Source organism: Hibiscus syriacus, unplaced genomic scaffold, assembly GCF_006381635.1.
Source record: "Hibiscus syriacus cultivar Baekdansim isolate YM2019G1 unplaced genomic scaffold, ASM638163v2 tig00110266_pilon, whole genome shotgun sequence".
In the NCBI taxonomy this organism is placed as follows: domain Eukaryota; kingdom Viridiplantae; phylum Streptophyta; class Magnoliopsida; order Malvales; family Malvaceae; genus Hibiscus; species Hibiscus syriacus.
Window position 1 is genome coordinate 885,313 of NW_024062654.1, and position 27,911 is coordinate 913,223.

The 27,911-nt window shown below is 34.2% G+C and overlaps 1 protein-coding gene across 2 annotated transcripts; it reads left to right on the forward strand.

Annotated features, from left to right (window-relative positions):
* The first annotated feature begins 1,859 nt into the window (after nucleotides 1-1,859).
* LOC120115584 (ubiquitin carboxyl-terminal hydrolase 13-like) lies at nucleotides 1,860-27,411 on the forward strand. 2 transcript variants are annotated; one of them, XM_039136251.1, is made up of 32 exons: nucleotides 1,860-1,955; nucleotides 2,187-2,250; nucleotides 2,492-2,636; nucleotides 2,734-2,891; nucleotides 4,151-4,416; nucleotides 4,496-4,714; nucleotides 4,813-4,921; nucleotides 5,003-5,118; nucleotides 5,486-5,584; nucleotides 6,352-6,461; nucleotides 8,817-8,891; nucleotides 9,006-9,084; nucleotides 9,182-9,328; nucleotides 9,420-9,500; nucleotides 9,582-9,701; nucleotides 15,700-15,822; nucleotides 16,213-16,290; nucleotides 16,385-16,473; nucleotides 16,549-16,657; nucleotides 16,739-16,807; nucleotides 17,003-17,110; nucleotides 17,732-17,787; nucleotides 17,897-18,074; nucleotides 18,184-18,285; nucleotides 18,383-18,454; nucleotides 24,347-24,412; nucleotides 25,649-25,714; nucleotides 25,910-25,993; nucleotides 26,143-26,259; nucleotides 26,441-26,515; nucleotides 26,607-26,693; nucleotides 27,000-27,411. In XM_039136251.1, the coding sequence occupies exons 1-32, from the start codon at nucleotides 1,926-1,928 to the stop codon at nucleotides 27,039-27,041; spliced, it is 3,339 nt and encodes a 1,112-aa protein (XP_038992182.1). In that variant the 5' UTR covers nucleotides 1,860-1,925; the 3' UTR covers nucleotides 27,042-27,411. The 2 variants fall into 2 exon arrangements, with proteins under 2 accessions (XP_038992182.1, XP_038992181.1); XM_039136250.1 differs by having other exon boundaries at nucleotides 16,549-16,807.
* Nucleotides 27,412-27,911: the final 500 nt, after the last annotated feature.

Sequence of the window (27,911 nt, forward strand, 5' to 3'; positions counted from 1 at the left end):
GATTATTATTATGATATGGATATTTGATGTATTATATATTACTCAGTCATTGACGGTTTTATATACTTACTCATTTGGTTTTTATCCATATTAACTATGTGACCTTTTAGTTAAATATTGTTTATAATACGGTTTTAAATTATCGAAAATATTTTAAAAAAATTTAATGTAATCCGTTAGACCTAGTCGTAACACATAAGTGTAGGGGTTACATTTATGGTAATGTGCTTGGTCTACAAGAGGTATCTGATTCAACCTGGTTGAGTCACTGTGATGCTGCTGCAGTTGTTCCTATTGCTTTGGCTTGCGGTTGGTTTTTCGCTGCTGCTCTGTCGGGATGACCCTTTACCATGACCTTCACTAGCACCAATACTTGAGAGTTCAATTGGCTTTTTTATTATTATTGGGGTTTTTACCACTAATCCTAATTATTATCGAACAAATTATGCCATAAGGCAATATGAATCATTTACTTTTCTATCTCTTGTATATACAATTCCCAATGTTTCATTCTTATTTGACCCTCTTCCACCTTTTTTAAGCAATGACTTAATTATACTTTGCCTAGTCACCATCTGGGTTATACATGAAAAAGCTATACATGATATGGAATTTAATTTCAAATACTATGAATTAAATAATTCTATTCGGTAAACTTATAAAATGACTTCGGTGGTTAAAGAGAATATGATTCTCCTTTCTTGGTTCAAGCAACCGAGTCTATGGGTATATGTGCGTTTTCAATTATTAATAAAAATTGTAAATAAACACGGTCTTATAATAACCATATATTATTCTAAAAAATAATTCTTTTTAAGTTGCATTTAAATATTACAAATTAATTATAAAATATATAATTATCAGTGCAATAATAACAATAAAACTAGTTGGATTAATTCTAACTTAATCAATAGAATGATATAAAAGTAGATAGTAACAATATCTATTCAGAAAAATATAGATAATAACAATAAAATAAATTACATACAAGCTTTTTTTTAAATGCGATATTAACATATTTTATATTTATCCAAGTTTAATTTGACAGGTAGTATATGTCTTAAACTTTTTAAATATATTATATATAAAATATTTATTTTCTGTTTTTTAATATTTATTAAATCATTAATTGATTTAATATTACTAATTAATTTTGCGTTAATTCAGTTAGCATATTATTAAAAACTCCATCTCTTTTAATAATAATTAAATATTATTATAATATTACTTTTATTTTCATATTTTTATATAATAAGTAAAAAAATTTAAATCAACGAATCCACATCTAATAACATATATGTATATAATTCTTACCACTCAACTTATAATTATTAATAGATAAAATTTTAAAAAAATATTCTTAATATAAAATGATTTCTTTTATCCATAAATTCGAATATGATGAAATTTAATATTATAAAGTATTCAATTGATTTTGGTGTCATTTAATTTAGTATTATTAATTTCATAGAGAAAATACATAAAAATAAAGATATACAGTAAACGGTATCAATTTATAATATTATATAAGAGTTTAATTTTATTATAATAATAAATAACATTATTATAAATAATTAATTTTATAATCTTTAATAAATATTAATTAAATGATTTTATAATATAAATATTTTTTATAAATTTTATAAATTTTAAAAATATTATTCAAATCCTAATTTTAAAAAAATTTTGTATTTTTAAAAAAGAAGATATATATGCATGTTTTTTTAATTATAAAAGCGAATAAAATGAATATTCAAATAAACTCCGGCCAAAAGCCAAATTACATTGGTTGAAATACCTGATTTGCCCCTGACCTATCAAAACCAGTTTTCCCTTTTTCTACGGGCACACCCCATCATATTCTCTCTCTCTCTCTCTCTCTCTCTGACAGATTCAGTCGATCGAACAGCCGCCGATCGCCGCCCATGACTCTGATGACTCCTCCACCGTTAGATGTAACCATCGAATCCTTCACTCTTGTTTTTTTATCTAATTTTTTTATTTCACTTCCATTCAGTCTCGATCACCGTAACGCTGCGCTTTTCAACTATCTCAATGCTTCTTCCTATCCAACTTGAAAGAGAGAATTCATCGTTATCTGCGAGTCCATGGCTGGATTCCTAGGGTTTTGATCAGCAGATCGGAACTGCACCTCTCATTTTTTTGTGTTTCTTTTTTTTTTGCAGCAGGAGGACGATGAGATGTTGGTCCCACACAATGACTTCGTCGAAGGTCCTCAGCCATTGGAAGGTGATTTTTTCAATTCAATTCTTTTTTTCCTATGTTTATCGAGAAACTGATTGCAAGTTGAATTTCTTTTAAAGAATTGAATCCTTTTCTCATCTGTTTTTAGATTCAGCTGAATGGAATGGCATATTTGCATTATTTTGATTATTTATGGATATTCTGTGCCCTGTTTTCTTTAATGATTCATATATATTTGATGTTTTTTATGATTTGCATTTTGAACTTTTGCGTTATTTATTATCAGTGGCGAAGGAAGCTGCAAGTAAAGTGGATGCACAAGCAGTGGATGATCCGCCGTCAGGACGGTATACATGGACGATTGATAATTTTTCGAGGCTTAATACTAAGAAGCTGTATTCTGACATATTTTTTATTGGAGGCTACAAATGGTAGTTTTAGTTGATCGATTTGTTCTTTTTGGAGTTCTAGCTAACTTGTTTTTGCATTGATTAATCAATAAGATTTGCATTGGATCCTATTGCACAGGCGGATACTTATTTTCCCCAAGGGTAACAATGTTGATCATTTGTCAATGTATCTTGATGTTGCGGATTCAGCAACTTTACCTTATGGATGGAGTAGATATGCACAGTTCAGCTTAGCTGTCTGCAACCAAACACATAATAAGTATACAATTAGAAAAGGTATATCTGACACTGGTAGTACTGGAATTCTTATGATTCAATTACTTTATATAGCGGTTCTTTTATTATATCATGCTGTTTGTAATACAAAGCTTGTTATTGGCATTGTTTCTCTCATGAATTCTTTACTTCTCTGAGTGTTAGTTTGTGCATCAATTTTATACATTTCAAGTGTTGTTTTGTTCCATTTCCACTTCTTCCTCTTTAAGAAATGGCTTAATTCTAAAATGCCTTTTGTTTTGAATTATGAGCTTTTTTCTTGTGGCTTAATTGTCTAAGTAATCCTGATACTCAATCTGGGCTTTGCTATTAATGGCCTTGAAATGGCCCCAAGTTTCTGACTTTGCTAGACATACTCTGTTTACCCTCTCATGAACTGCAAAATATAAGTCAATATGGTCTTCCAAGTCATTTTTTGACCATTTTAGCTTTCTGAAAATCAGATATTTTTGTATTGGCTAAAATTCGGTCTACAACTGGCTCAAGTCTTGATCCCTTTTGTTATTAAACTGGCCAGGGACCCCGTTGAATAAAAGGCCCTTGTTACTTCTACATTAAGATTGGATGTCGTAACTACCTCAATATAGAGGTATCAAGTTGTACTCCTTGATATCTATTAAAGGAACATTTTGGCATTAGAGCAAAGTAGTTCTGCACATTTTTACTCCATATTGTTTTTTATTCTTTTGTTCACTATGTGTGGTGCACTGCATTTACTTTTTATCCTTGAAATTAATATGAAAAAAATGTTGGCAATAATGTAGATGTTATTTTGGTTCTTTACTTCATATTCTTTTTTATTCTTTTGTTCACTATGTGTGGTGTACTTCATTTACATTTTATCCTTGAAATAAAGGAACATTTTGGCATTAGAGCAAAGTAGTTCTCCACATTTTTACTTCATATTCTTTTTTATTCTTTTGTTCACTATGTGTGGTGCACTGCATTTACTTTTTATCCTTGAAATTAATATGAAAAAAATGTTGGCAAGAATGTAGATATTATTTTGGTTCTTTATTTCTTGATAGATTCTGAGTGTCATATATTGGGTGTGTCTCCTATAATTTATTGAAATTCAGAAGAAAGAGGAGGTGGGTCAAATTTTAAAATGAATTTACATAAAAATGCTCTGCTTAAAGACTCGGAATGTGATATATTGGATGGATTTTTTATTTCTTGAATTGTCTTTGTGCCCACTTGTTTTTGATTTATCATGTAAGCTCAATTTTGTGTGATTGATTATTCGTTGTTCTCTACAGACACACAGCATCAGTTTAATGCACGTGAAAGTGATTGGGGCTTCACTTCATTCATGCCTCTTGGTGAACTATATGACCCTAGTAGAGGCTTTCTTGTGAATGACACGTGTGTAGTAGAAGCTGATGTTGCTGTGCGCAAAGTTGCTGATTATTGGTCTCATGACTCGAAAAAGGAGACTGGTTATGTTGGACTCAAGAATCAGGGAGCCACCTGCTATATGAATTCTCTTCTGCAAACACTCTATCATATTCCCTACTTCAGAAAGGTCGGCATATTTATTCCTCATTACATTTCTTATAGTTAAAATTCTTGAGGAAGTTAAATGTTTGAACCATACATTTCAGGCTGTGTACCATATGCCAACAACTGAGAATGACATGCCAACAGGGAGTATTCCATTAGCTTTGCAGAGTCTATTTTATAAGCTCCAGTATAGTGACACTAGTGTGGCAACAAAGGAGTTAACAAAATCTTTTGGGTGGGACACTTATGATTCTTTCATGCAGCATGATGTCCAGGAACTTAATAGGGTTCTTTGTGAAAAGCTTGAAGACAAAATGAAGGTATATGGGTTTTCTTCAATTAGTATTTTGTGATTGTTTGCTTGTAAATTTATTTAAAATGGTAGTAAAAAAAATTATTTATTTTAAAACTGTCTCAGGGAACAGTTGTGGAGGGTACAATTCAACAGTTGTTTGAAGGGCATCATATGAATTATATTGAATGTGTTAATGTGGACTATAAGTCAACAAGAAAGGAGTCATTTTATGGTACAGATTTTAAGGTTACAATAGATACTAGATTATAGAAGATTGATCGTGGGACTTATAATTTGACACAATAATCTGTAGATCTTCAGCTTGATGTGAAAGGCTGTAAAGATGTTTATGCATCTTTTGACAAATATGTTGAAGTGGAGTGTCTTGAAGGTGACAATAGGTATCATGCTGAACAGTATGGTTTACAGGTAAGATGCCTTGGATCATCAGTTCATCTTTTTTACCTGGAACCTATAACTTTGTAATCAGATTCTACATTATACAAAACTGTGGACTCAGTAAGTTGATTCAGATCTGCATTTCTTTGTTTGGTCTGTATTGTACCTTCTATCTTTGTTTAAATATGACCTCAAATTCTTATAAAAAAATATTTGTTTAAATATTCTTAGGAAATCAGTCTGTTTTCCTCATGCTCTCTGGCTACTCCTTGACTGTAGGAGTTATAGTTTTTTTCATGAACCACAGGGCTCAATGTTCTGTACTTTTCATACTTGCTTAAATATTCGCTAAAACGATGGTGCTCAAAGAATTTCTGGGGTTTTGTGCCTTTTTCAGGATGCCAGGAAAGGAGTTCTTTTCATCGACTTTCCCCCTGTTCTTCAACTTCAGTTAAAACGTTTTGAGTATGATTTCATGCGGGATACTATGGTGAAGGTTAGTAGCTGAATAGACAATTGAATACATTGTTTTATATTTCTGTTGCTTTTATGTATGCTATTCTTGTTTTGTCTGCATTTATTACTGCATCTTCAATTGTAAGCATACTATGGTGATGTTAATCTGAATGATTGTCTGTGTTAACTTTCTCTAATTACCCACAATTTTTTTTAATGTCAGAATTTACTTTTAAAAGTAGTACTGAATCATCTTTTTAAATTATCTTTGGAATTGCTAATATATTCTCCTTTATTTATGAGTAGAATGAGGATACCTGAATTATCAAAATAAGAATTAGGATACCTGAATTGTTTATTATTGTTAATGCAAGTATATGCAGGAAAAAATATAATTTCCTGGAGTATTTCTATGTTGGGTTAATATTTTCCTTAAAAGATATAGTCCTAAGGTTTCTACCCTCAATATTATGGAATGGTACATAAGTGACTTGTTTTCATGCGTATTAGTGCTGATTCTGGGTAACTTGTTGCCTGAAGTTTAATTTTTTTTTGAAAAGTAGATATTTTATTAATAGGGAAATGGAAACACATTGTTTGGGGCTTTGTTAAAAAACCTCCCTAGACCTGAATGGAGGAAAAAGAGTGCACCCAAAACAATGGACAAGAACCTAGCCAACATTTCCGTTCTATTCTCTTATGTTCATTTATGTGCATGTGTATGCATTTGGCTCAAATCTGTCATCTTTAGTCTCTGATATCTGTGGAAACATTTCTTTATTAACATTTATCATACTTTTTGTATAGATAAATGATCGCTATGAGTTTCCCTTGCAACTTGATCTGGATAGGGAGAATGGCAAGTATTTATCACCTGAGGCTGACAGAAGTGTTCGCAACCTTTATACACTTCACAGGTAGTTTTTCAGTTTGTTGTGCTGTCCCTATGAATTTTTATAGCAGCTTCCTTCCTTTCCTCATTCAACGATAGGGACATAAGTAAAGGTCTTATTCAAGTAAGGATGTCTAATGGTATAACATTTAATCAAAACTAATCATTTATGTAAAAACACGCAGAACTCCCATTCAATTAGATTTTAATGTTTAGTAGAATTCCAAAAGGTGCCTGCAGTAAGTTTCAAGAGCCAGCAAGACAAAGGAAAATATAAGAATAATGTAACCATTAGGTTTTGTTTTATAAGCATTGTACTTACTAACCTGTATTCACATCTTTTAATGATTTTTATCAGTTCCAATTTGCTAAAATCCTGCTTTAACCCGAATACTACCAAACCAGTCTAGCCTATAGTTAGAGCAACCTTTTTTTTTATAGGAATAGGAAGTCTCATTAAAAACCTCCTTAGTTGGCTCTTGTGGAAGAGGTAACATCGGAAGGAGGAAAAGAGTACCTCATCTTATTAATAAACCAAAATTACATAATCTTACATCTTACATCATAACTTCCCAAAATAAAATACAAACCAAACCAACCATAAAGCTATAATCATCAACCAATTCCCTCCTTAGCTAACTTATCTGCCTCCGAATTGCAACTCCTAGGAATCCATCTAACAATAATACCCCTAGTAGAAACTAAGGTCCCAATTTCCCCAACCAAAGTACTGAGAAACGTAGGGGCAGAAACTTGTGACAGAATCCAATCAACTACCATAAGTAACAGCAAAGATACATGAGCTTATATAACTACCATAATAATCTTGTTTTTCTGCAGAAAAGTGTCAATTTCAGGTAGCTAATGTTTCTATTTTGGTTTCTTTAGTTTTCTGTTTTATGGGTCTTTCTTTTTGTTGGACAAAGGATTTGGTTGATTTATTGTTGTTATTGTCATATCCAAAAGCATTAACACCATCACCGTTATTTTGGGATAACTAAAGAATAAAAAACCTAATAACCACCACCCCTAAGGCAGTGATGCCTGAGGTGCTCAGGCGCAGCAGAAAGAAGCAAAACTGCTTTACAGTATACCAGGCAAGGCTACTTCAAAGAGGCGATGACTTATTGTGCTGCGCTTTAGTTTAAGCCCAAAAAGCCAGCTTCACTGCTTGCCTTCTCTCTCTTTCTGTCGCTTCCCTGGATTTTGGAATCAAAATACCATATATGTTAGAATTACACCTACCAACTTTATTAGGTTGAAATTTCAAAACAAATTCAAAAATTGTAACATCTTCATCCTCTCTTTAAACCTTCAATCTGTGCTCACCTTCACACTTTTTTTGCTTAAATCTCAATCTTCTCTATCATTTTCCCTTCTTTTAATATTTTTCTCCTTATTTATGGTTTGTTTTAAGGTGCACTTTGTTGTTTAAAAATTTAGGACACGTTGTCTGTTTGTGTTAAAAAACAGAGCCCAGTTTTTGGCTTTGTATTTTGTATTGTATTTATTTCTTTTTTATTATTTTCTCTTATCTATATTTGGTGCATTTATTTTACCTTATCAATTATATTTTACATGTATTACATTATATTATATTATATTTATATGTGTGCCTTAGTTTAGTTGGGCAAGCATTTTCTATGCGTCTTGTGCCGCAGGCTATATAGAGGTCATAGCGTCTTGAGTGTGCCTGGTACCCTTGACAACATTGCCCTAAGGGTGCCATCATTGTCCTGTAGCAATTAATTTTACCTATGTTTGGATTTGGGTAAAGGAAGGGAAGGGAAATGAAGAACCATACTTTCACTTCTTTTACTGATTTAATTATCCAAAGAAGATAACATATAATCAATTACTTTCCTTAACTTCCTATCTTGTACTCTATTCTCTTTCTTTTCCTTTACCACTGTTAATCCAAATATAGTTTTAGTCTTTGTTGGTTACTTGGTATTTATTGACATTGTTGTTGGTTTAGTGAAGTTGTCTATTACTGGAAAATTTCTGCTTCCTTTTATAAATTGTGCATGTTTCTACTGATGGATAAACACATTTCAGTTATTTACAATGATTATTATTTTGTGCAATATTATTCTAATCAAGTTGGTCTCTGTGGATTTGGTATAGGCCAATTCTGTTATTTACCATATTTCAAACAGAATAGTAATGAAAATGTCAACTTAAGACTGTTGGTTTTGTATTGATTAAGATGCAAATACAGACTTTGTTTCTGCCTTTTTGTTACTTCTGTTTGCTGAACTTTCCTCATCTTTTCTCTCAAGTGCTTATCAAAAAAATGTAACCTATTCCTTTATAACTTGCTTGGATGAGTGTGCAAAATGTAGTAAAACATAGTCATATTCTGTCACATTGTATGCAGTGTTTTGGTTCATAGCGGTGGGGTGCATGGCGGGCACTACTATGCTTATATCAGGCCAACCCTCTCAGATCAGTGGTACTTATCATGTTTTGTAAATTTCTTGATTCTAGGATTTTATGCTGATTGCCTGTCATTGTTTTCCTGTTTTATTTATGCTCACTTCAATGTTTATTGGGATTGGTCATCAAGGTTCAAGTTTGATGATGAACGGGTAACAAAAGAAGACATTAAGAGGGCATTGGAGGAGCAGTATGGTGGTGAAGAAGAGGTACTGTTCTCTGATTGTCGTGTGCCAAACTTGATGTTTCTTTCGCGGTTCCTTTCTTTTAGAAGATACTTTTTATCTTACCCTTGTCCTTCAACAGTTACCGCAGACAAATCCTGGGTTCAACAACATTCCATTTAAATTTACTAAATATTCAAATGCATATATGCTTGTGTATATACGAGAAAGTGACAAGGACAAAATAATCTGTAATGTGGATGAGAAGGACATCGCTGAACACCTCAGAGTAAGATTGCCCCCGATTTTTGGTGATTACTAATTTAAATTTGCAATGCTATTTATGTTTGTTGCTGTGTTCTTTGAACTTCACATTTCAGATAAGATTGAAGAAAGAGCAAGAAGAAAAGGAGCAAAAGAGAAAAGAAAAAGCAGAGGCACATCTCTATACTGTTATAAAGGTACAACCTTCCTTGTGCTGCTCTCTCTCACTCTCTCTATAGATTTATATATTTCTTATCTTGTTTTTGTTATGCCATCAGGTTGCACGCAATGAAAATCTAGTTGAGCAGATTGGAAGGGATATATACTTTGATCTGGTGGATCATGAAAAAGTTCGTAGCTTTCGAATTCAGAAACAGATGCCTTATAATGTTTTCAAGGTACTTGAATATCAGGCTAGATCTTCTGACTTGTTTTTCTTAATTTTCTTGTACAAAAGAAATGTGAAAATGTGGTAAGTAATTCTGTTTGTAATTTCTTAGGATTTCCTGGTATGTGTGGAATTGTTCCCTTATTCTAGTATTTTGTAGGAGGCAATTTTGCATTTGGAGAACAAATTGATTGGTTAGATCTTTTTTCGTGCCAAATATTGAAAGAACTGACCAAATCTGCTGGTAACAGAGTAAACGAGTGGATTGAAAAAAAAAGATGTTGAGGTAAAAAGTGCCACATTGGAGATTTTTTAGTTGAAGGTTCCAAATAAAAGATCAGTGTATTCAGACTCTATTTTAGTAGTAATTTTGCATTAACCTTATTTTTCTTTGAAAAACTAAAGTTTTATATAATTTAAAGATCCGAATTACCCATTTTCTCTCCTGAAGATCTTTGGCCTTGATTAAAATTGAGGTGTGTTGATTTCTGTTTTCCTCTTAGAAGTTTGAAACGGTGGACGACTCGATGTGATTGAAAAGCATGGAAAAACCATTGTGGTTTTCATTATTACTTGTTCTTGTGAGCTTTTGCATGAAGAATTTGTAAGAGTATTCTGGAGTTGAGTATTTTGACTAATAAAATTAATAGGGAAATTGATGAAGAATATGGTTGCATAAATTAGAATTCCGCTAGATAAGTTCCCTAATGTTGATGTGATGGCTATCACTTGTCTGAAGTTTTTCAAGTGTCTGACAAGATTCATGACTGATTACTTTAATACTAATCTGGTTTAGAATGTGGATGAGAAGCATGGCCTTGTGGCATGTGGTGGAAGGCACTCAAGCCATGGCATCACCAATTAAGATGCAAATATGGATGCCTTTGTAGAAATCAGAGTAATTCTATGTATTTTCTTCTTTTCAATAGGACAAATTACAACTTTATATACAAATTATCTCTCTAAAGTAGGAAACTCTAAGTAAGGAAAGATACTAATTCTAGAAGATATGGTCCCTTAAAATAAGGGATTGTAGATAACTATTTACAGAAAGCTATTCAAAAGGGACTACTATTCTATGCTGATTTTCGAGAGAGGATACATGATCGGTTGATTATTGAAAGTGACAGCAAGATGGCAGTGGATTGGGTTAAGGGGGTTGAATTCTGTCCTGATGTTTATGCTTATTTGGTTAGAGACATTGTTCACTGGCTTAATGTGTTCGAAGGTGTGGTTAGATGGGTAAACAGGACAACCAATTTAGAGGCTGATGCCTTAGTTAAAGAAGGAATTGGTTGATTAAATGTTGATGTATATGGGTCACTAGGTTGCCTTGTGTTTACTTGCCTATGTTTAGTGCACTTATAGGGATGTATCTTATGTATTTTATTGTTATGTTCAATAAAATCCTAAGGCACTATTTTTCTCATTCCGCTGATTATGGAGCTTATCTGCAAGCACCTTTAATCAAGAAGGAGGTTTTTAACGAGGCCTGAAATTCTTATAAAAAAAACAAATCATATATCACTATAATTCCTACACTCACCTCAAGATGGAGAATATACATTATATAATCCCAACTTGGATAGGAATTTATTGAAAACAGGCTTTGGCAAAACCTTAGTAAGAATGTTTGCAATGTGTTCTTCTGAAGGAATGTATGAAAGTGTGGCTGTCTTTTTGTTAACTTGATCAACAATAAAATGCCTATCAATCTCAACATGCTTTGTCCGATCATGTTGAACTGGGTTCTTGGCAATCTGAATAGCAGATTGATTATCACACAAAACTTCAAAGTGATCCTCTTGATTAGTGCCAAGTTCTTTCAGTAGTTTAAGTAGCCAAATTCCTTCGTATATTCCCAATGCTAGTGCCCTGAATTTAGCTTCAGCAGGACTTCTTGAAACGACAGATTGTTTCTTACTTCTCCAAGTTGTAAGGTTACCCCAAACAAAGGTGCAGTAGCCACTAGTGGATCTCCTTTCAGTAAGGTCTCCGACCAACTAGAGTCTGTAAAAATCTTAACAGTTCTGTCTTGTGTCTTCTTAAACATTAAGCCGTGTCCTGGAGTTTTCTTCAAGTACTTAAGAATTCTATTTGCTGTTGCCATATGCTCTTCAGTAGGATTAGTCATGTGTTGACTTATCACATTTACGGGAAAGGCTATGTATGGCCTTGTCAAGGATAAATAAATTAGTTTCCCAACTAATCTTTAAAATTTCTCTTTGTCCACTAAGGACCCATCTTCTTTGCTAAATTTCAAGCTTGCCTCCATTGGTGTATCCGTCGGCTTACAAACAAGAAAATCAGTTTCTTTGAGTAAATCAAGTACATATTTTCTTTGGTTGATCACAAGTCCTTTTGACCTTGCCACCTCCATTCCTAGGAAATACCTTAGCTTTCCCAAGTCCTTCGTTTCAAATTCCTTATTTAACTTCTTCAAATTGCAAATCTCTTCTTCATCATCTCCGGTAAGAATTATGTAGTCCACGTACACAATAAGGATAACTTTCTTATTTGTAGAAGTTACCTTGATGAAAAGAGTATGATCTGTGAGGGACTACTTGTAGTCGTTTTTCAGAATGACTTTAGTGAACCTCTCGAACCAAGCTATGGGTGATTGTTTTAACCCGTATGGAGACTTGTTGAGCTTGCAAACCTTGTTGCTACCTTCAACAGACTTTAAGCCAGGTGACAATTTCATATAGACTTATTCTTCTAGCTTGCCATTAAGAAAAGCGTTTTTTACATCAAGTTGGTGTAATTTCCAATCGCAATTTACAGCCAAACTTAGGAGTACTCGAACAGTATTCAGCTTCGCCACAGGTGCAAAAGTTTCTGTGAAATCTATCCCATATGTTTGTATAAAGCCTCTGGCCACTAGTCTAGCTTTGTATCGTTGAATACTATCATTGGAGTTATACTTTACAACAAAGATCCATTTACAGCCAACAACCTTTTTTTCCTTGAGGAAGGTCTGTAACGGTCCAAGTAGCATTTTTCTCTAGTGCACAAATTTCCTCTTCAACAACCCTTCTCCATTTTGAATCCTTTAGAGCTTCAGCTATGTTTGTGGAAACCTGTTCTTTATCCAAGGTTGCTGTAAATACTTGAAAAGACGACATCAATGAATTATAACCAACAAATTTTTCAATAGGATGCTTACACTGTCTAACCCTTTTCTAATAGCAACAGGGAAGTCATCTAGAGTAGGGGAAGTGGACTTATTGATTTTTTCTATTTCGGCAGCTGGACCCAAATCCAATTCTCAGCAAGAATCAGATTGCAAAATAGCCTCAGGAATATGTTTTCTTTTCCTTGTATAGACACGAAATTGTTTGATTGGTGATGTTTGTGGAAAATTTTGAATGGGAGTAGGTGTATTTTCAGGGTGTAGTAGATGTGGGTGAAGTATTGATAGGTACTACAAATGAATCAATGGGAGTAGCTACAGGTGACAAATCTGTAGGTAAAGACAAAATTGGTGGCAATTTTGAAGGTTGAGAATGTAGAGTAGGAGGAGATACTTGATGTGGCTTAAAATCCTTTCATGTCTCCCCTGAATTTCAGCCTGAGTGAAATAGGGATTCTGCTCATAAAATGTTATATCCATTGCGGTAAAAAATCGTTTAGAAGGAGGATGATAACATTTATAACCTTTCTTAAGTGAAGAATACCCAACCAGTACACACTTTAATGATTTAGGATCTAACTTGGACTTATTAGGAGCAATGTTTTGGATAAAAACAGTACATCCAAATATTTTAAGTTGTAGAATGGAGGAGATAGGTTTAAAATGGGGAAAGTATTGCAAAAATATAGATTGAGGTGTTTGAAATTGTAAAACCTTACTAGGCATTCGGTTGATTAAATATGTGGCAGTTAATAAGGCTTCTCCCACAAATATTTTGGAACATTATTGGTAAATAGAAGAGAATGGGTAACTTTAAGGCAGTGTCTGTTTTTTTCTTTCGGCAATGTTGTTTTGTTGTGGGGTTCCAACACAACTAAGCTGAACTATGTCTTTTTTCCTGAAAAAAGCACCCAAAGACTTAGCAAAAAATTCACTGCCATTATCAGATTTAAAGAGCTGAATTTTAGACCCAAATTGAATGAGAATCATGTTATAAAATTGGGCAAAAACACCAGTAGCAAATAAGTACAAGTTATCATATTGTGATCATCAATGAAAGTGATAAACCACTTACAATTATCAGCATTCTTCACCCGAGAAGGACCCCAAATATCACTGTGGATCAAAGCAAAAGGGTGAGAAGGCTTGTATGTAGGAGAATAAGATGATTTAGTATGTTTGGCAAGAGAGCAAACTTTACAAGAAAAAGAATTTGGCCTTTTATGAATGAATAGAGCAGGAAAAACTTTTGCAAGATAGTGGAAACTAGGATGGCCTAAACGATAGTGCCATAACATAACAGTATCAACTTTTTCTAAAGCGGTGAAAGATTTTGAGATTTTGGTTTTAGTAGAGGCATGAAGAATATAGAGACCATTCTGCAAGCTGGCCTTACCAATCATCTTCTTCGAGTTCAGTGCTTGCAAAGTACAATCAATATCAGTAAAAAATGCAGAGCAGTGCAAGACGGTGGAAAGTTTACTAACTGAAACGAGATTGCAAGCTAGATTTGATACGAAGATGACATTTTTAAGTACAATCTGTTCATTGAGAATAACAGTGCCATGTCCTTCTATTTTGCACAAGGAACCATCAGTCGTTTTGATAGCTTTACCAAAGTTGGGAAAAAAATTGCAAAACAAATCCTTGTTACCAGTCATATGATCCGTAGCACCAGAATCGAGGATCTAATTAAGGGTCAACTGGGAGGAGAAAAAAATTGTAACATAAGGGTTACCTTCTGATTCTTTCATGACCAGATTACCTTCTGATTGAGCAGCAGAACCAGAAAGATTTTCTGAATTTGAAGTGATCTTTGGAGTAGGAGAAGAAGTTGTGGACATCGTCTAGGTTGGAAAGAAACCGTAACCTAAATTGATACCATGTATAAATCAGAGTAATTCTCTGTATTTTATTCTTTTCAATAGGACGGATTACAACTTTATATACAAATTATCTCTCTAAAGTAGGAAACTCTAAGTAAGGAAAGATACTAATCCTAGAAGATATGATCCTTTAAAATAAGGGATTGTAGAAAACTATTTACAGAATCCCTTAACTAAAGGAATGATAACAAATCATATATCTCTATAATTCCTACAGCCTTCTCTCCAAATCTTCTCTCTTTGAAATGCTGTACTTTCCTGTTAGTCAAGTATCCTGTATATGTTGTTTAGCTTTCCATGCTATGTACTTGATATGGCCTTTCTAAAAACAGACCATATAAATAAGAAACAAGAAGTAGGAGAAGATAGAAGATTAGGAGAACAGAGAGAAAAAAGTGAGAGTCAAGGGTAAATGGATACTGAATATCATAATCGTTCTTCTTACGCATCCAATATTTGCAGCCACTTACATATATACTAATAATTATCTAACTAGCCTATCAAGACTCTTTACAAGGTTACTGCCCAAGATCCATAGGCCCAATCTTAAAGGCATGTATTCTGAAAGCTTGTATTAGTGCCATTCTTGTATGATTTTATTCTAATGAAATATCAATTTTGAGGAACTTTTGGTGGCCTCAGTAAAACTTAGATATTATGTATTGGTGGTATGTTGGGAGCCAGAACTTATAACCAAAATTTCTGTCTTAATTTTGGAGATGATTAAATGTGGATTCCCCCCGCGCCCAACACTCACTTTATTCTGCTTGTATTTTCTGTTGTATTTGAACTAAAATTTGATGGATTTCTCCACATGCATGGTCCTTGGAGGGTATTCTTTCCGGTTAGATATGTTCATATTTTCTTTTTATTTTGTGATGCTATTTATTTTGCCCAGCATAAATTTCTGTAGTCTGCAAGTTTGGAAGTTAATGCCAGGCAAAAGCTGGAAGTCTTAAGACACTTAATGTCCTATTGTTTATTATCAGGAAGAAGTTGCTAAAGAATTTGGTATTCCTGTACAATACCAACGTTTTTGGTTGTGGGCCAAGCGGCAGAACCATACATACCGTCCAAATCGACCGTTAACTCATCAGGAGGAAGCACAATCAGTAAGTGGACTTTGGTTCCTCTGCTTTTAACTTTTAACCTGAAGCATGTTTTATGACCTATGTCCTATGGTTTAAACTCGTATCAGCAGCTGACCCTTGTACCCGGGTCCTAGCATTGATTTAACTCTCTAGTCATTAATCGAATTTTGGTTATATATTGAATAATGTGTAGTATGGTTGATTGTGTGATTCCATTGATGTGCATTCTGCTAGTCATAAATATGGATATGTAGTAACATTTGTAGTAAACTTTTTCCAGGTTTCTGGCAGCTGTAGCCTAGTGGTCTACCTACATTATCTGCTTTGCTTACTGTTGTATGTCTTGTTCTTTTATGTTATCCTAATACAGTATTGTGTGTATCATTTGACCTCTGTAATAACTTCAACTAGGTAGGGCAACTGAGAGAGGTTTCAAACAAGGCAAACAATGCAGAGCTGAAGTTGTTTCTAGAAGAGGAGCTTGGGCCGGTACTTATTTGATAAATATCTTTTACATTTTGGCTTTGCTTGAAGCTCTTGTTTTTGTGATGGTGCTCTATTTCTGATCTTTAGCATTATTCAGGATTTGCAGCCAATAGCTCTGCCCGAGAAGACTAAAGAAGATATTCTTCTTTTCTTTAAACTCTATGATCCGTACAAGGAGGAGCTTCGGTGATTCCCACATCCTGCTTTTATTTAGAGTGGAACTATTTGTTATTACTGATGCTTTCATTTCTATGATGTCAGTTATATCGGGAGGATGTTTGTGAAGGGTGCAGGGAAGCCAATGGAAATACTGGCAAGGATCAACAAAATGGCGGGCTTTGATCCTGATGAAGAGATTGAACTTTATGAGGTTGCTTTGGTTATTATGTTTTTGTTGCATCTTGTTTCCAAAGAATGTGTTTACCACATCTCACTTGTCTCTTCCTCACAGGAAATAAAATTTGAACCCAATGTCATGTGTGAATGCATTGACAAGAAGCTCACTTTCCGTACCAGTCAGGTGTGGCAAATCAATTCTCAATTACAAAGTTTTCTTTCATAAGTTGGCAAGCCTTTATTATAAAATCATTAATCTTCTTTTAATCAATTATCTGTATCTCGATATTTGAACAATTTTTGCCGTTTCTCCTAATTTTATTAGCGCTTATTATTATTATCATTTTTGTTATTAATTAGTCTCTGTGTATGTTTGCAGCTTGAAGATGGTGATATTATATGCCTTCAAAAATTTTCTGAAGTTGTTAGCGAACAATGCCGTTATCCTGATGTTCCTTCGTTTCTGGAGTATGTGCACAATCGTCAGGTATATGAATAATCTCCTTGGTAGCTGTATTATTTCCTTGAGAAGTTGTTACCATATGAAGATTGGACCATTGATGAGATTCTATTTTTTCTTTTCCTGGCTGCAGCAATTTATTTTGATGTTCTTTATGGATCGAGATTTCTGGATGTTGATCGCAGATTTTTTTTCTTTAAAATTTTAGCTGTAGTTTTGTGCTTTCTTGGGGGGAGAAACTCGAGATGTGGGTTTCATCTTTTTAATTTCTATCCTTCACAACATTAAGTTTTAGGCTTGGACGATTGCTTTTTACTTTTTGCCATTTCTCTCTTTTTTTTTCCTATTCATTTTTATGTTTTTCTTTTTCTATTGCATACTAGCATTTTTCTTTTGCCCCAAAAATAGTGTAAAAGCATCTATTAAATGGAACTGTAGAGAGGGAAGACTTTTATTTCAGTCAGTTAAATTTACCTTTATGTAATCAGCATCTGTAATATATGTTCAAAATCTAGTAGAGGACTAGTAACTGATGCTTTGTTGGAGGTCTGTGGCTTTTATTTTAAACCCATTATATTGTACATGCTTTAAGGTTTAGTGTAATTGAGGATTTTTATTCTTGAAATTTTTATTTATTTTGATATGTAGGTTGTTCGGTTCAGATCTCTAGAAAAGCCAAAGGATGATGAATTTTCTCTCGAGTTGTAAGTTATTACTAAATTCTACACTTTAAGTGGATGCATTATGAGCAGAGAGTAATGAGTTTGACTGAATTTCGTTTTATATTGTTCACACTCATAATGACTTGCCTAGGTCAAAGCTTCATAATTATGATGATGTTGTTGAAAAGGTGGCTCGACATCTTGGCTTGGATGATCCTTCCAAAATTAGGCTTACATCCCATAACTGTTATTCTCAGCAACCTAAACCCCAACCTATCAAATACCGAGGAGTGGAACATTTGTCTGACATGCTGATTCACTACAATCAGGTTTTGTTTTAGTTCTTTTTGATACCAGTCATTGCTCCTTTAACATTTTTCAGTCGATTATAATAATTTTGATTATTTCTGAAACAATTTATATTTCTGTTTTTGGTAGACTTCTGATATTCTATATTATGAAGTGTTGGATATACCTTTGCCAGAACTCCAAGGCCTCAAAACTTTGAAAGTTGCTTTTCATCATGCTACCAAAGATGAAGTGAGTGTTGATTATAAAATTAAATTACTTCAATTATTGTTTATTTTAGTGTATATTGTCAGTTATTGTTCCCCTCATAAATTATGTTAATTCTCAGGTAGTTATTCATACTATTAGATTGCCAAAGCAGAGCACTGTAAGGGATGTTCTTGTTGACCTGAAGACAATGGTAACGATTGCAATTTTTTTACACTAATTTATTAAGCAAACTATGTTGTTCTTTGGGTAACATTTCCATGTATCTATTGCCTTTATAAAAATACTTCTAATTACTGTTATTAAGAAATTAAAATACTCTGTTTTTCTTCAGCTCTCCACTCATCTTACCATTTATCTCTCTTACCCATCTCCCAAGTAACTTTTCTCCTATGCTCTCTTCACCTATAATAGTTTATTTCTTCCAATATTTTTACCCTCCTTTTAGTTTCCCTTTTTTCTCTCTTTCCCTTGGCGTTTTCTTTGCATCACACTCTCCAATTTGTGGTTTTATCTCCTCAAATGAGTCTAATGATCTGACACAGATCCATATCCATTTAAGTTTGAGCCTTTCTCCAGCTCTGTAGACCTAAATGTTGAGTCCAACTACTTTGACATCATGGTTTGTTCCAACTGAAATTACAAAAAATTTAGGCATGTCCTGCTTTTATAGTGGAAGAAGACTGAGAAGATCAAAGTAAAAAAAGAAAAAGAATATTTCTAGCATAGTGGTGTGGAAGATTTTAAAAGTTTCTTTTCGGATTGATAATTTTCTTTTTCTTTAATGGTTAAAGTTATTCACCCACCCACCTATATGACACCTTTTTTGGTTCCAATAAGCTATAATGTTTTCTAGAAAAATTAGAAAGCCAAATTTTTTTTCTTGCTCCATTTTTCGTAACAAAGATTTGTTTTGTTGCTGTATTAATGTTTTCGTTTTATAGATGATAAAGTGACATGTATGACTGTAGGAATCATAGAGATGATTTGTTACCATTCCTATAGAGATATGATTTGTTACCATTCCTATAGAGAGATGATTTTGTAAATAGATTTCTACAATCCCTTATTTTAAGGGATCATATCCTAGGATTATTATTTTTCCTTTCTTAGAGTTTCCTACTTTAGAGAGATATTTTGTATATAAATATGTAATATGTCATATTGAAAAGAATAAGAAAATACAGAGAATTACTCTGATTTCTATACCATTACTTTGATTTCTACATGGGGTATCAGCTTAGGTTACGGTTTCTTTCCAACCTAGACCATGTCCACAACTTCTTCTCCTACATCTCCTTCGTTAACTCAGAAGATTATTTCAAATCCAGAAAATATGTCTGATTCTAACACTCAAACAGAATCATCTGGTCTGGTTATTACATGCCATCGATTGAATGGCAACAATTTTCTTGAATGGTCCCAATCGGTTAAAAATTTTCTCTTAGGCAGAGAAAGATTGGGCTATGTTACTGGTGAAATCCATAAGCTTGCTGCGACTGACAATGTTTTTTCTAAGTGGATGCGTGACAATGGTCAAAGTTATGACTTGGCTCCTCAATTCCATGATCCCGAGTATCAGCAGAAATTTTCTTCTGTACAACACAGCCGCTAAAATCTGGAGTGCAGTCCGCGAAACATACTCCAGCACTGATAATATTGCCGAGTTATATCACATTGAAGATCAAGCAGCCACTCTCAAATAGGGAACCATGCCTGTCACTCTTTACTACAATACCTTAACCGGCCTTTGGCAACAATTAGATTTGTATGCACAACATGATTGGGCAGATCCAAGAGATGCTACCCTTTACCAAAAAATTGTAACTCAGCGAAGACTTTTTCAATTTCTCCAAGGCTTAAACAAGGAATTAGACGAGGTTCGTGGCCGAGTACTGGCTATTTCTCCTCTTCCTTCCCTTCGAGAGGCTTTCGCTATTGTCAAGAAGGAAGAAAGTCGTCGGTGTGTGATGTTGCCTGATGAACCATATTCCACTCCTGAAGGATCTGCCTTACTCATCAATCATCTAATACTTCGAAACGGGGGAGACCTTGGTGTGAACATTGCAAAAAGCCCGGCCACTCCAAAGAGAAGTGTTGGAAGATTCATGGTAAACCTCAGGACTGGAAGTCCAAGACCTCTCAAGATAATAAATCTAGCCTAGTCGCTGCCAACTCTGTCACTCGCTTCACCAAAGAATAGATTGTTGAACTTCAGAAACTGTTTGAAAAGTTTCAAGGGCCTTGTGAAAGTAATCTGGTCATAAAAGAATCAGAAGGTAACCTTTATCCTACAGCTTTTTTATCTTCTCAGTGGACTCCTAATTGGATCCTCGATTCTGGTGCAACGGATCATATGACTGGTAACAAGGGGTTGTTTTATAATTTTTTCCCAAACGTCGGTAAGGAAGTCCAAACGGCTGATGGTTCCATGTGCAAAATAGAAGGTCATGGCACTGTGGTTCTCAATGAACATATGACACTTAAAAATGTTCTCTTTGTACCAACTCTGGCTTGCAATCTCATTTCAGTTCGTAAACTTTCCATCGACTTGCACTGCTCTACAATTTTTACTGATATTGACTGTACTTTGCAAGCACTGAACTCGAAGAAGATGATTGGCAAGGCCAGCTTGCAGAATGGCCTCTACATCCTCCCTTCATCTACTACAATCGAGATCTCTAAATCGTTCACCGCTTTAGAACAAAATGATACTGTTATGTTGTGGCACTTTCGTTTAGGCCATCTTAGTTTCCATTATCTTGCAAAGATGTTTCCTACTCTATTCATTAATAAAAAGCCAACTTCCTTTTCTTGCAAAGTTTGCTCTCTTGCCAAACACACTAAATCATCTTATTCTCCTTCTAAATACAAACCTTCTCACCCTTTTGCCTTGATCCACAGTGATATTTGAGGTCCTTCTCGGGTGAAGAATGTTGATAATGGTAAGTGGTTTATCACTTTCATTGATGATCACAGTAGGATAACTTAAACTTATTTGCTCAAAGATAAATCCGAAATTGCTGGTGTTTTTTCCCAATTTTATAACATGGTTCTCACTCAATTTGGAACCAAAATCCAGCTCTTTAAATTTGATAATGGCAGTGAATTTTTTGCTAAGTCTTTGGGTGCTTTTTTCAGGGAAAAGGGTATAGTTCAGCTTAGTTCTTGTGTTGGAACCCCACAACAAAACGGCGTTGCTGAAAGAAAAAATAGACACCTCCTTGAAGTTACTCGTTCACTTCTATTTACCACTAATGTTCCAAAATATTTGTGGTGGGAAGCCTTATTAACTGCCACATATTTAATCAACCGAATGCCTAGTAAGATTTTACACTTTAAAACACCTCAATCTATATTTTTGCAATACTTTTCACATTTTAAACCTATATCCTCCATTCTACCTCTTAAAATATTTTGTTGTACTGTTTTTATCCAAAACACTGCTACTAATAAGTCCAAGTTAGATCCTAAGTCTATAAAGTGTGTATTGGTTGGGTATTCTTCACTCAAGAAGGGTTATAAATGCTATCATCCTCCTAAAAGATTTTTCACCACTATGGATATCACTTTTTATGAGCAGGATCCCTATTTCATTCAGGCTGAAATTCAGGGGGAGACATGGAGGGATTTTCAGCCATATCAGGTATCTCCACTCACTTTTCATTCTCAACCTTCAGAATTGCCATCATCCTTGTCTTTACCTATAGATTTGTCACCTGTAACTACTCCCATTGATCCACCGGTAATTCATATCACTACTTCACCCATACCCACTTTAAATACCCTTTCTGAAAATATACCTACTCCCATTCAAAATCTTGCACAAACAACACCAATCAAACAACTCCGTTTCTATACAAGGAAAAGAAAACACATTCCTGAGGTTGTTTTGCAATCTGATTCTTGTCGAGAATTTGATTTGGGTCCAGTTGCCGAAATAGAAGAAGAAATCAGTAAGTCTACTTCCACTACTCTAGATGACTTCCCTATTGCTATTAGAAAAGGAGTTAGACAGTGCACCAAGCATCCTATTGAAAAATTTGTTGGTTATAATTCTCTGATGCCTTCTTTTCAAGCATTTACAGTAACCTTGGATAAAGAACAGGTTCCCACAAGCATAACTGAAGCTCTAAAGGATTCTAAATGGAGAAGGGCTGTTGAAGAGGAAATTTCTGCACTAGAGAAAAATGCTACTTAGACTGTTACAGACCTTCCTCAAGGAAAAAAGGCTGTTGGCTATAAATGGATCTTTGCTATAAAGTATAACTCTAATGGTAGCATCCAACGATACAAAGCGAGACTAGTGGCCAAAGGTTTTACGCAAACATATGGGATAGATTTCACAGAAACTTTTGCACCTGTGGCGAAGCTGAATACTGTTCGAGTACTCCTAAGTTTGGCTGTAAATTGCGATTGGCAATTACACCAACTTGATGTAAAAAACGCTTTTCTTAATGGCCAGCTAGAAGAAGAAGTCTATATGAAAATGCCACCTGGCTTACAGTCTGCTGGAGGTAGCAATAAGGTTTGCAAGCTCAACAAGTCTCTATACGGGTTAAAACAATCACCCAGAGCTTGGTTCGAGAGGTTCACTAAAGTCATCCTAAAAAACGGCTACAAGCAGTCCCTCGCCGATCATACTCTTTTCATCAAGGTAACTTCTATAGATAAGAAAGTTATCCTTATTGTGTACGTGGACGACATAATTCTTACCGGAGATGATGAAGAAGAGATTTGCAATTTGAAGAAGTTGTTAAATAAGGAATTCGAAACCAAGGACTTGGGAAAACTAAGGTATTTCCTAGGAATGGAGGTGGCAAGGTCAAAAGAAGGACTTGTGATCATCCAAAGAAAATATGTACTTGATTTACTCAAAGAAACTGGTTTTCTTGGTTGTAAGCTGAATGATACACCAATGGAGGCAAGCTTGAAATTCAACAAAGATGGGTCCTTAGTAGACAAAGAGAAATTTCAAAGATTAGTTGGGAAACTAATTTATTTATCCTTGACAAGGCCATATATAGCATTTCCTGTAAATGTGATAAGTCAACACATGACCAATCCTACTGAAGAGCATATGGCAGCAACAAATAGAATTCTCAAGTACTTGAAGAAAACTCCAGGACACGATTTAATGTTTAAGAAGACACAAGACAGAACTGTTAAGATCTTTACAGATTCTAGTTGGGCCGGAGACCTTACTGAAAGGAGATCCACTAGTGGCTACTGCACCTTTGTTTGGGGAAACCTTACAACTTGGAGAAGTAAGAAACAATCTGTCGTTTCAAGAAGTAGTGCTGAAGCTGAATTTAGAGCACTAGCATTGGGAATATGCGAAGGAATTTGGCTACTTAAACTACTGAAAGAACTTGTCACTAATCAAGAGGATCACTTTGAAGTTTTGTTTGATAATCAATCTGCTATTCAAATTGCCAAGAACCCAGTTCAACATGATCGGACAAAGCATGTTGAGATTGATAGGCATTTTATTGCTGATCAAGTTAACAAAAAGACAGCCACACTTTCATACATTCCTTCAGAAGAACAAGTTGCAGACATTCTTACTAAGGTTTTGCCAAAGCCTGTTTTCAATAAATTCTATTCAAGCTGAGATTATACAATGTATATTCTCCAACTTGAGGGGGAGTGTAGGAATTATAGAGATGATTTGTTACCATGAGATGATTTTGTAAATAGATTTCTACAATCCCTTATTTTAAGGGATCATATTCTAGGATTATTATTTTTCCTTTCTTAGAGTTTCCTACTTTAGAGAGATATTTTGTATATAAATATGTAATCTGTCATATTGAAAAGAATAAGAAAATACAGAGAATTACTCGGATTTCTATACCATTACTCTGATTTCTACAATGACGGTATAATTAGCTTCTTGAAAACATAATATCATTTTCTGGTTTGCAGAATCATCTTTTCCTTGATCCATATCCTTGCTTAATTGTTCATATAACTTTATTTATGTGAAAAATAAGTACAGTTAAAACTTTGTGTGGGAATTATATCCATATTTTTCCTCGAAGATAGGAATTCAACAAGTTGCTTTGCATTTCATGTGGTACAGGTGGAGTTGTCTCATCCTGGTGCCGAACTTAGATTACTTGAGGTTTTCTATCACAAGATTTACAAGGTATCCAATAATTTTCCTTGCAGCATTGATTAACATTATTGCGTTCCCTTGGATTTTATGCGTAAAAACTGATGTGCAAGCATGTGTATGTGTAGAGTTGGCAAAGTAGACTTGAAACCTCTCCCCCCCCAAAAAAAAAAAAACTCACTCAACCCATTTAACCAGGAAAAGAAAGCCAGCTAAGCACAAATCTGAAATGCCCTACGCCTGAAATGTGAACTAGAAAGATTCAACGTAAATTTATCTACTCTTAAATCAAAGATTAAAAACCTGAATAACAGTAATGTCTAATTTGAAATGACTTGACTTTCATAATTGCTATTTGTAATGTGGTCGCTCCTGTGTTTGGCTGCATGAGCCTGCTGAGTTATGATTAGGACTTGTGTTTTACATTGCTTTTGTAAAGTTTTCTTGCCCTAATTAGTGTTGATACTAATTTTCTTCGATGTCATATTGATTGCCTACTATTTGAACTAATTGTAGCAGCATATTTTGGGATATCTTTGCTGCCTATTTGAACTGTTTCATATTGATTGCTTGCTCGCATTTAGATTGTAAGCAAGGGTCAGATCCAACTAAATCTCCTTAGATGTTTCATAGCCATTATTTAATTGTATTTTCCTAATTTTTTTGTCTTATAACCATACTTTTGCTAAATTATTTTTGGTAGCGTTTGGGAACTTGAATTTCAAAATTTGAGAGTTCGATTTTAAAGGTAGTAAATTGAGTAATAAAACACTTTAAAATGCAACAATCATTGTTATTTCTCAAATCCATGCGCATTTGCAAGAAGCCTATTTAGTTGTGATTTTGAAATACCTACTGTAAATTTGGATTTGATAAATACACGTTTTTACTATATTGTATTGAATCATAACTATTTATCTCTAGTGCATACATTTTATTTTTTTTATCATTTACATTGCAAGTAAAATCCAAATCCAAGTTGTTCCCAAACGGAGCATTCAAGTATTTTAGTTTCTGTTTGTCTAAAATTGAAAATTGTACACTCCTTATTTCCTTGGAACCTAAAAAAAGTAATGTCCATCTTTGGGGCAGTCCCATTCAATGACCGAAATAAAGTACTGATCATTAGCTGGAGTTGTTCAATGACCGATTAGGTACCTGGCAGACAAATGCAAGAATTCCAGAATCTGAACTCTTTATGGTTTGTTTAGGAATTCTTACAAATTATGATTGCTTTGTTAACATTGTTGTCTGATTTTGGTTTTGCAGATCTTCCCGCTCACTGAAAAGATAGAGAACATAAATGATCAATATTGGACATTACGTGCAGAGGAGGTAATGCTCTTTGTTCTCCAAGCATGTCCTGATTTGTTTTTTAATGCAGTTTACCAATCTTAAACCTTTTTAAGTTTCCATGCCACTGCCTTGAAACATTTTACGAGTATCGCATTGCTGAATCTCTTGTTTTACTGTTTCTTTCTTCTGTTCCCTTTTTCAATCGTGTTTGATCTTGATTTCTTATTGCCTTAGATACCTGAAGAGGAGAAAAACCTTGGTCCTCATGATCGCATGATTCATGTTTACCATTTTACGAAAGATACAACACAAAACCAGGTGATAGATCATGAATGCTATTCCCACCCATGGGTTGACCAATTTTGTTTCAAATATATTTTTAATTTTGTATTGGTGAATGTTTAATAAACCTCTTCACATAAAGATTTACTTGTTTTGCTCATTAACCTTTTTGTCAACCTTAACAGCAAGTTCAGAATTTTGGAGAGCCATTTTTCCTTGTTATTCACGAGGGTGAAACATTAGCTGAAGTTAAAGTGCGAATTCAGAAAAGATTACAGGTTCCGGATGAGGAATTTGCCAAGGTATGTGACAAAAAACCAAGTTATTATGGTTTATCGATATTGCATTGCTTTTATGTTTTCTATATTATTTTCTCCTTTCTTTACCCCTTATGTTCTTTAATAGATTTAAGCAAACTGAACACTTGTACAAAATCTGCCCATTATTCCAAGTAATTGCTTCATGGTTTTTTTCCCCCTCCAGTGGAAGTTTGCTTTTCCGTCACTAAGTCGTCCCGATTATCTTCTGGACTCTGATGTTGTGTCTACTCGTTTTCAGGTTCTTTCTATATCTATCACCTTTAAGTTTTGTACTTATCACTTTTCCTGAGATGTTGTGCTCTTTTTCTCATTGATCTTTGTTTTTGTAGAGACGGGATGTATATGGTGCCTGGGAACAGTATCTTGGACTGGAACACACTGATAATGCCCCTAAACGGTCATATGCTGCAAATCAGGTATAATATTTCTCAATTTATTCTTAGTTCTGGAACTTTGAACCGAGCCACTATGTTCCTCTGCTACTTTATACGAATAACTGATTTCTAAACTGATGCCAATAATTACGGAATTATAGTGGAATGAACAGTTGTCTATTGAGATTTGTTTGAAATAAGATTCTAAATTTAAGCTCATTGTTAGTAGAGGAAACTTGGGTTTTTATCGACTCTAGTTGCCTCTCCGTACCACATAAGTTGGTTGATGAGAAAGGAAATACATCTTTCATTGGTGAGATGATTTATCGTCTTGATTAAATTTTACAGAACCGTCATACGTTCGAGAAACCTGTAAAAATCTACAATTAGAGATCAAAAATCAGATGGGCAGCAATTCTATTGGGTGGAAATCTGTTGCTGGAGGTTACATCCAACTTTGTTGTAATAAGCGAAGAAGCCCGGAGGAGGCTCATTATTCAGTACTGCAGGAGCCGTTATCAAGTATTTTAGATCCGTTCCATTCAGCTGTATGAGAAGATGTCAACCTGCATGTTTTCCCAATAGTTTGGAGTCGTCAACGCAGTCTAGGTAAAAGCATTTCGTGTTAAGTACCGGTGTAATTTAGTACTCAGAGATTTTGATTTTGCATTTATTGTCACTTGAAATTTTCCATTCAGAGGGCTGGTGAGTGGGGATTGTATAGAAAATATACTGTTAAGAGATTTATAATCGTTTTTCATTTATTCACTAAATTCATGAATTGGTTTTTGCAAAGATGCCCAAAGTGTATGATGATATTGTCAACTGCTTGCTTTTGGGGACCCTCACAGCTTGTGTATTACATATGGTCGATTATAGTTAATTTTGAAATTCTAGTCCCTGTATTTTCGAAAATTTGTAATCAGTCCTGATCAAAAATTGTATAGGGTAATATGCTTTATCACATGGACTCAAATGATCAAGTTGGATGAGAACGGGTTTGGAATTTTAAAGATCGAAGAAATAGGGATTAAACTATATCAAATTGAAGTATGGGGTCAAATCGAAGAAATATTTTATTTTTAAATTTTTATTTTTCCAAATAACTTAACAATTTTATTGAGAAAATGTGTATATCTTGTTTTTAATGTATGTGACAACTTTTTTATTTTCTTGTTTATTCGGGGAATATCTGTTGAACTTAATAAAATCTTAAAAAGTAAATTATATCTACTATAATAGAGCCACCATCAGTTAATG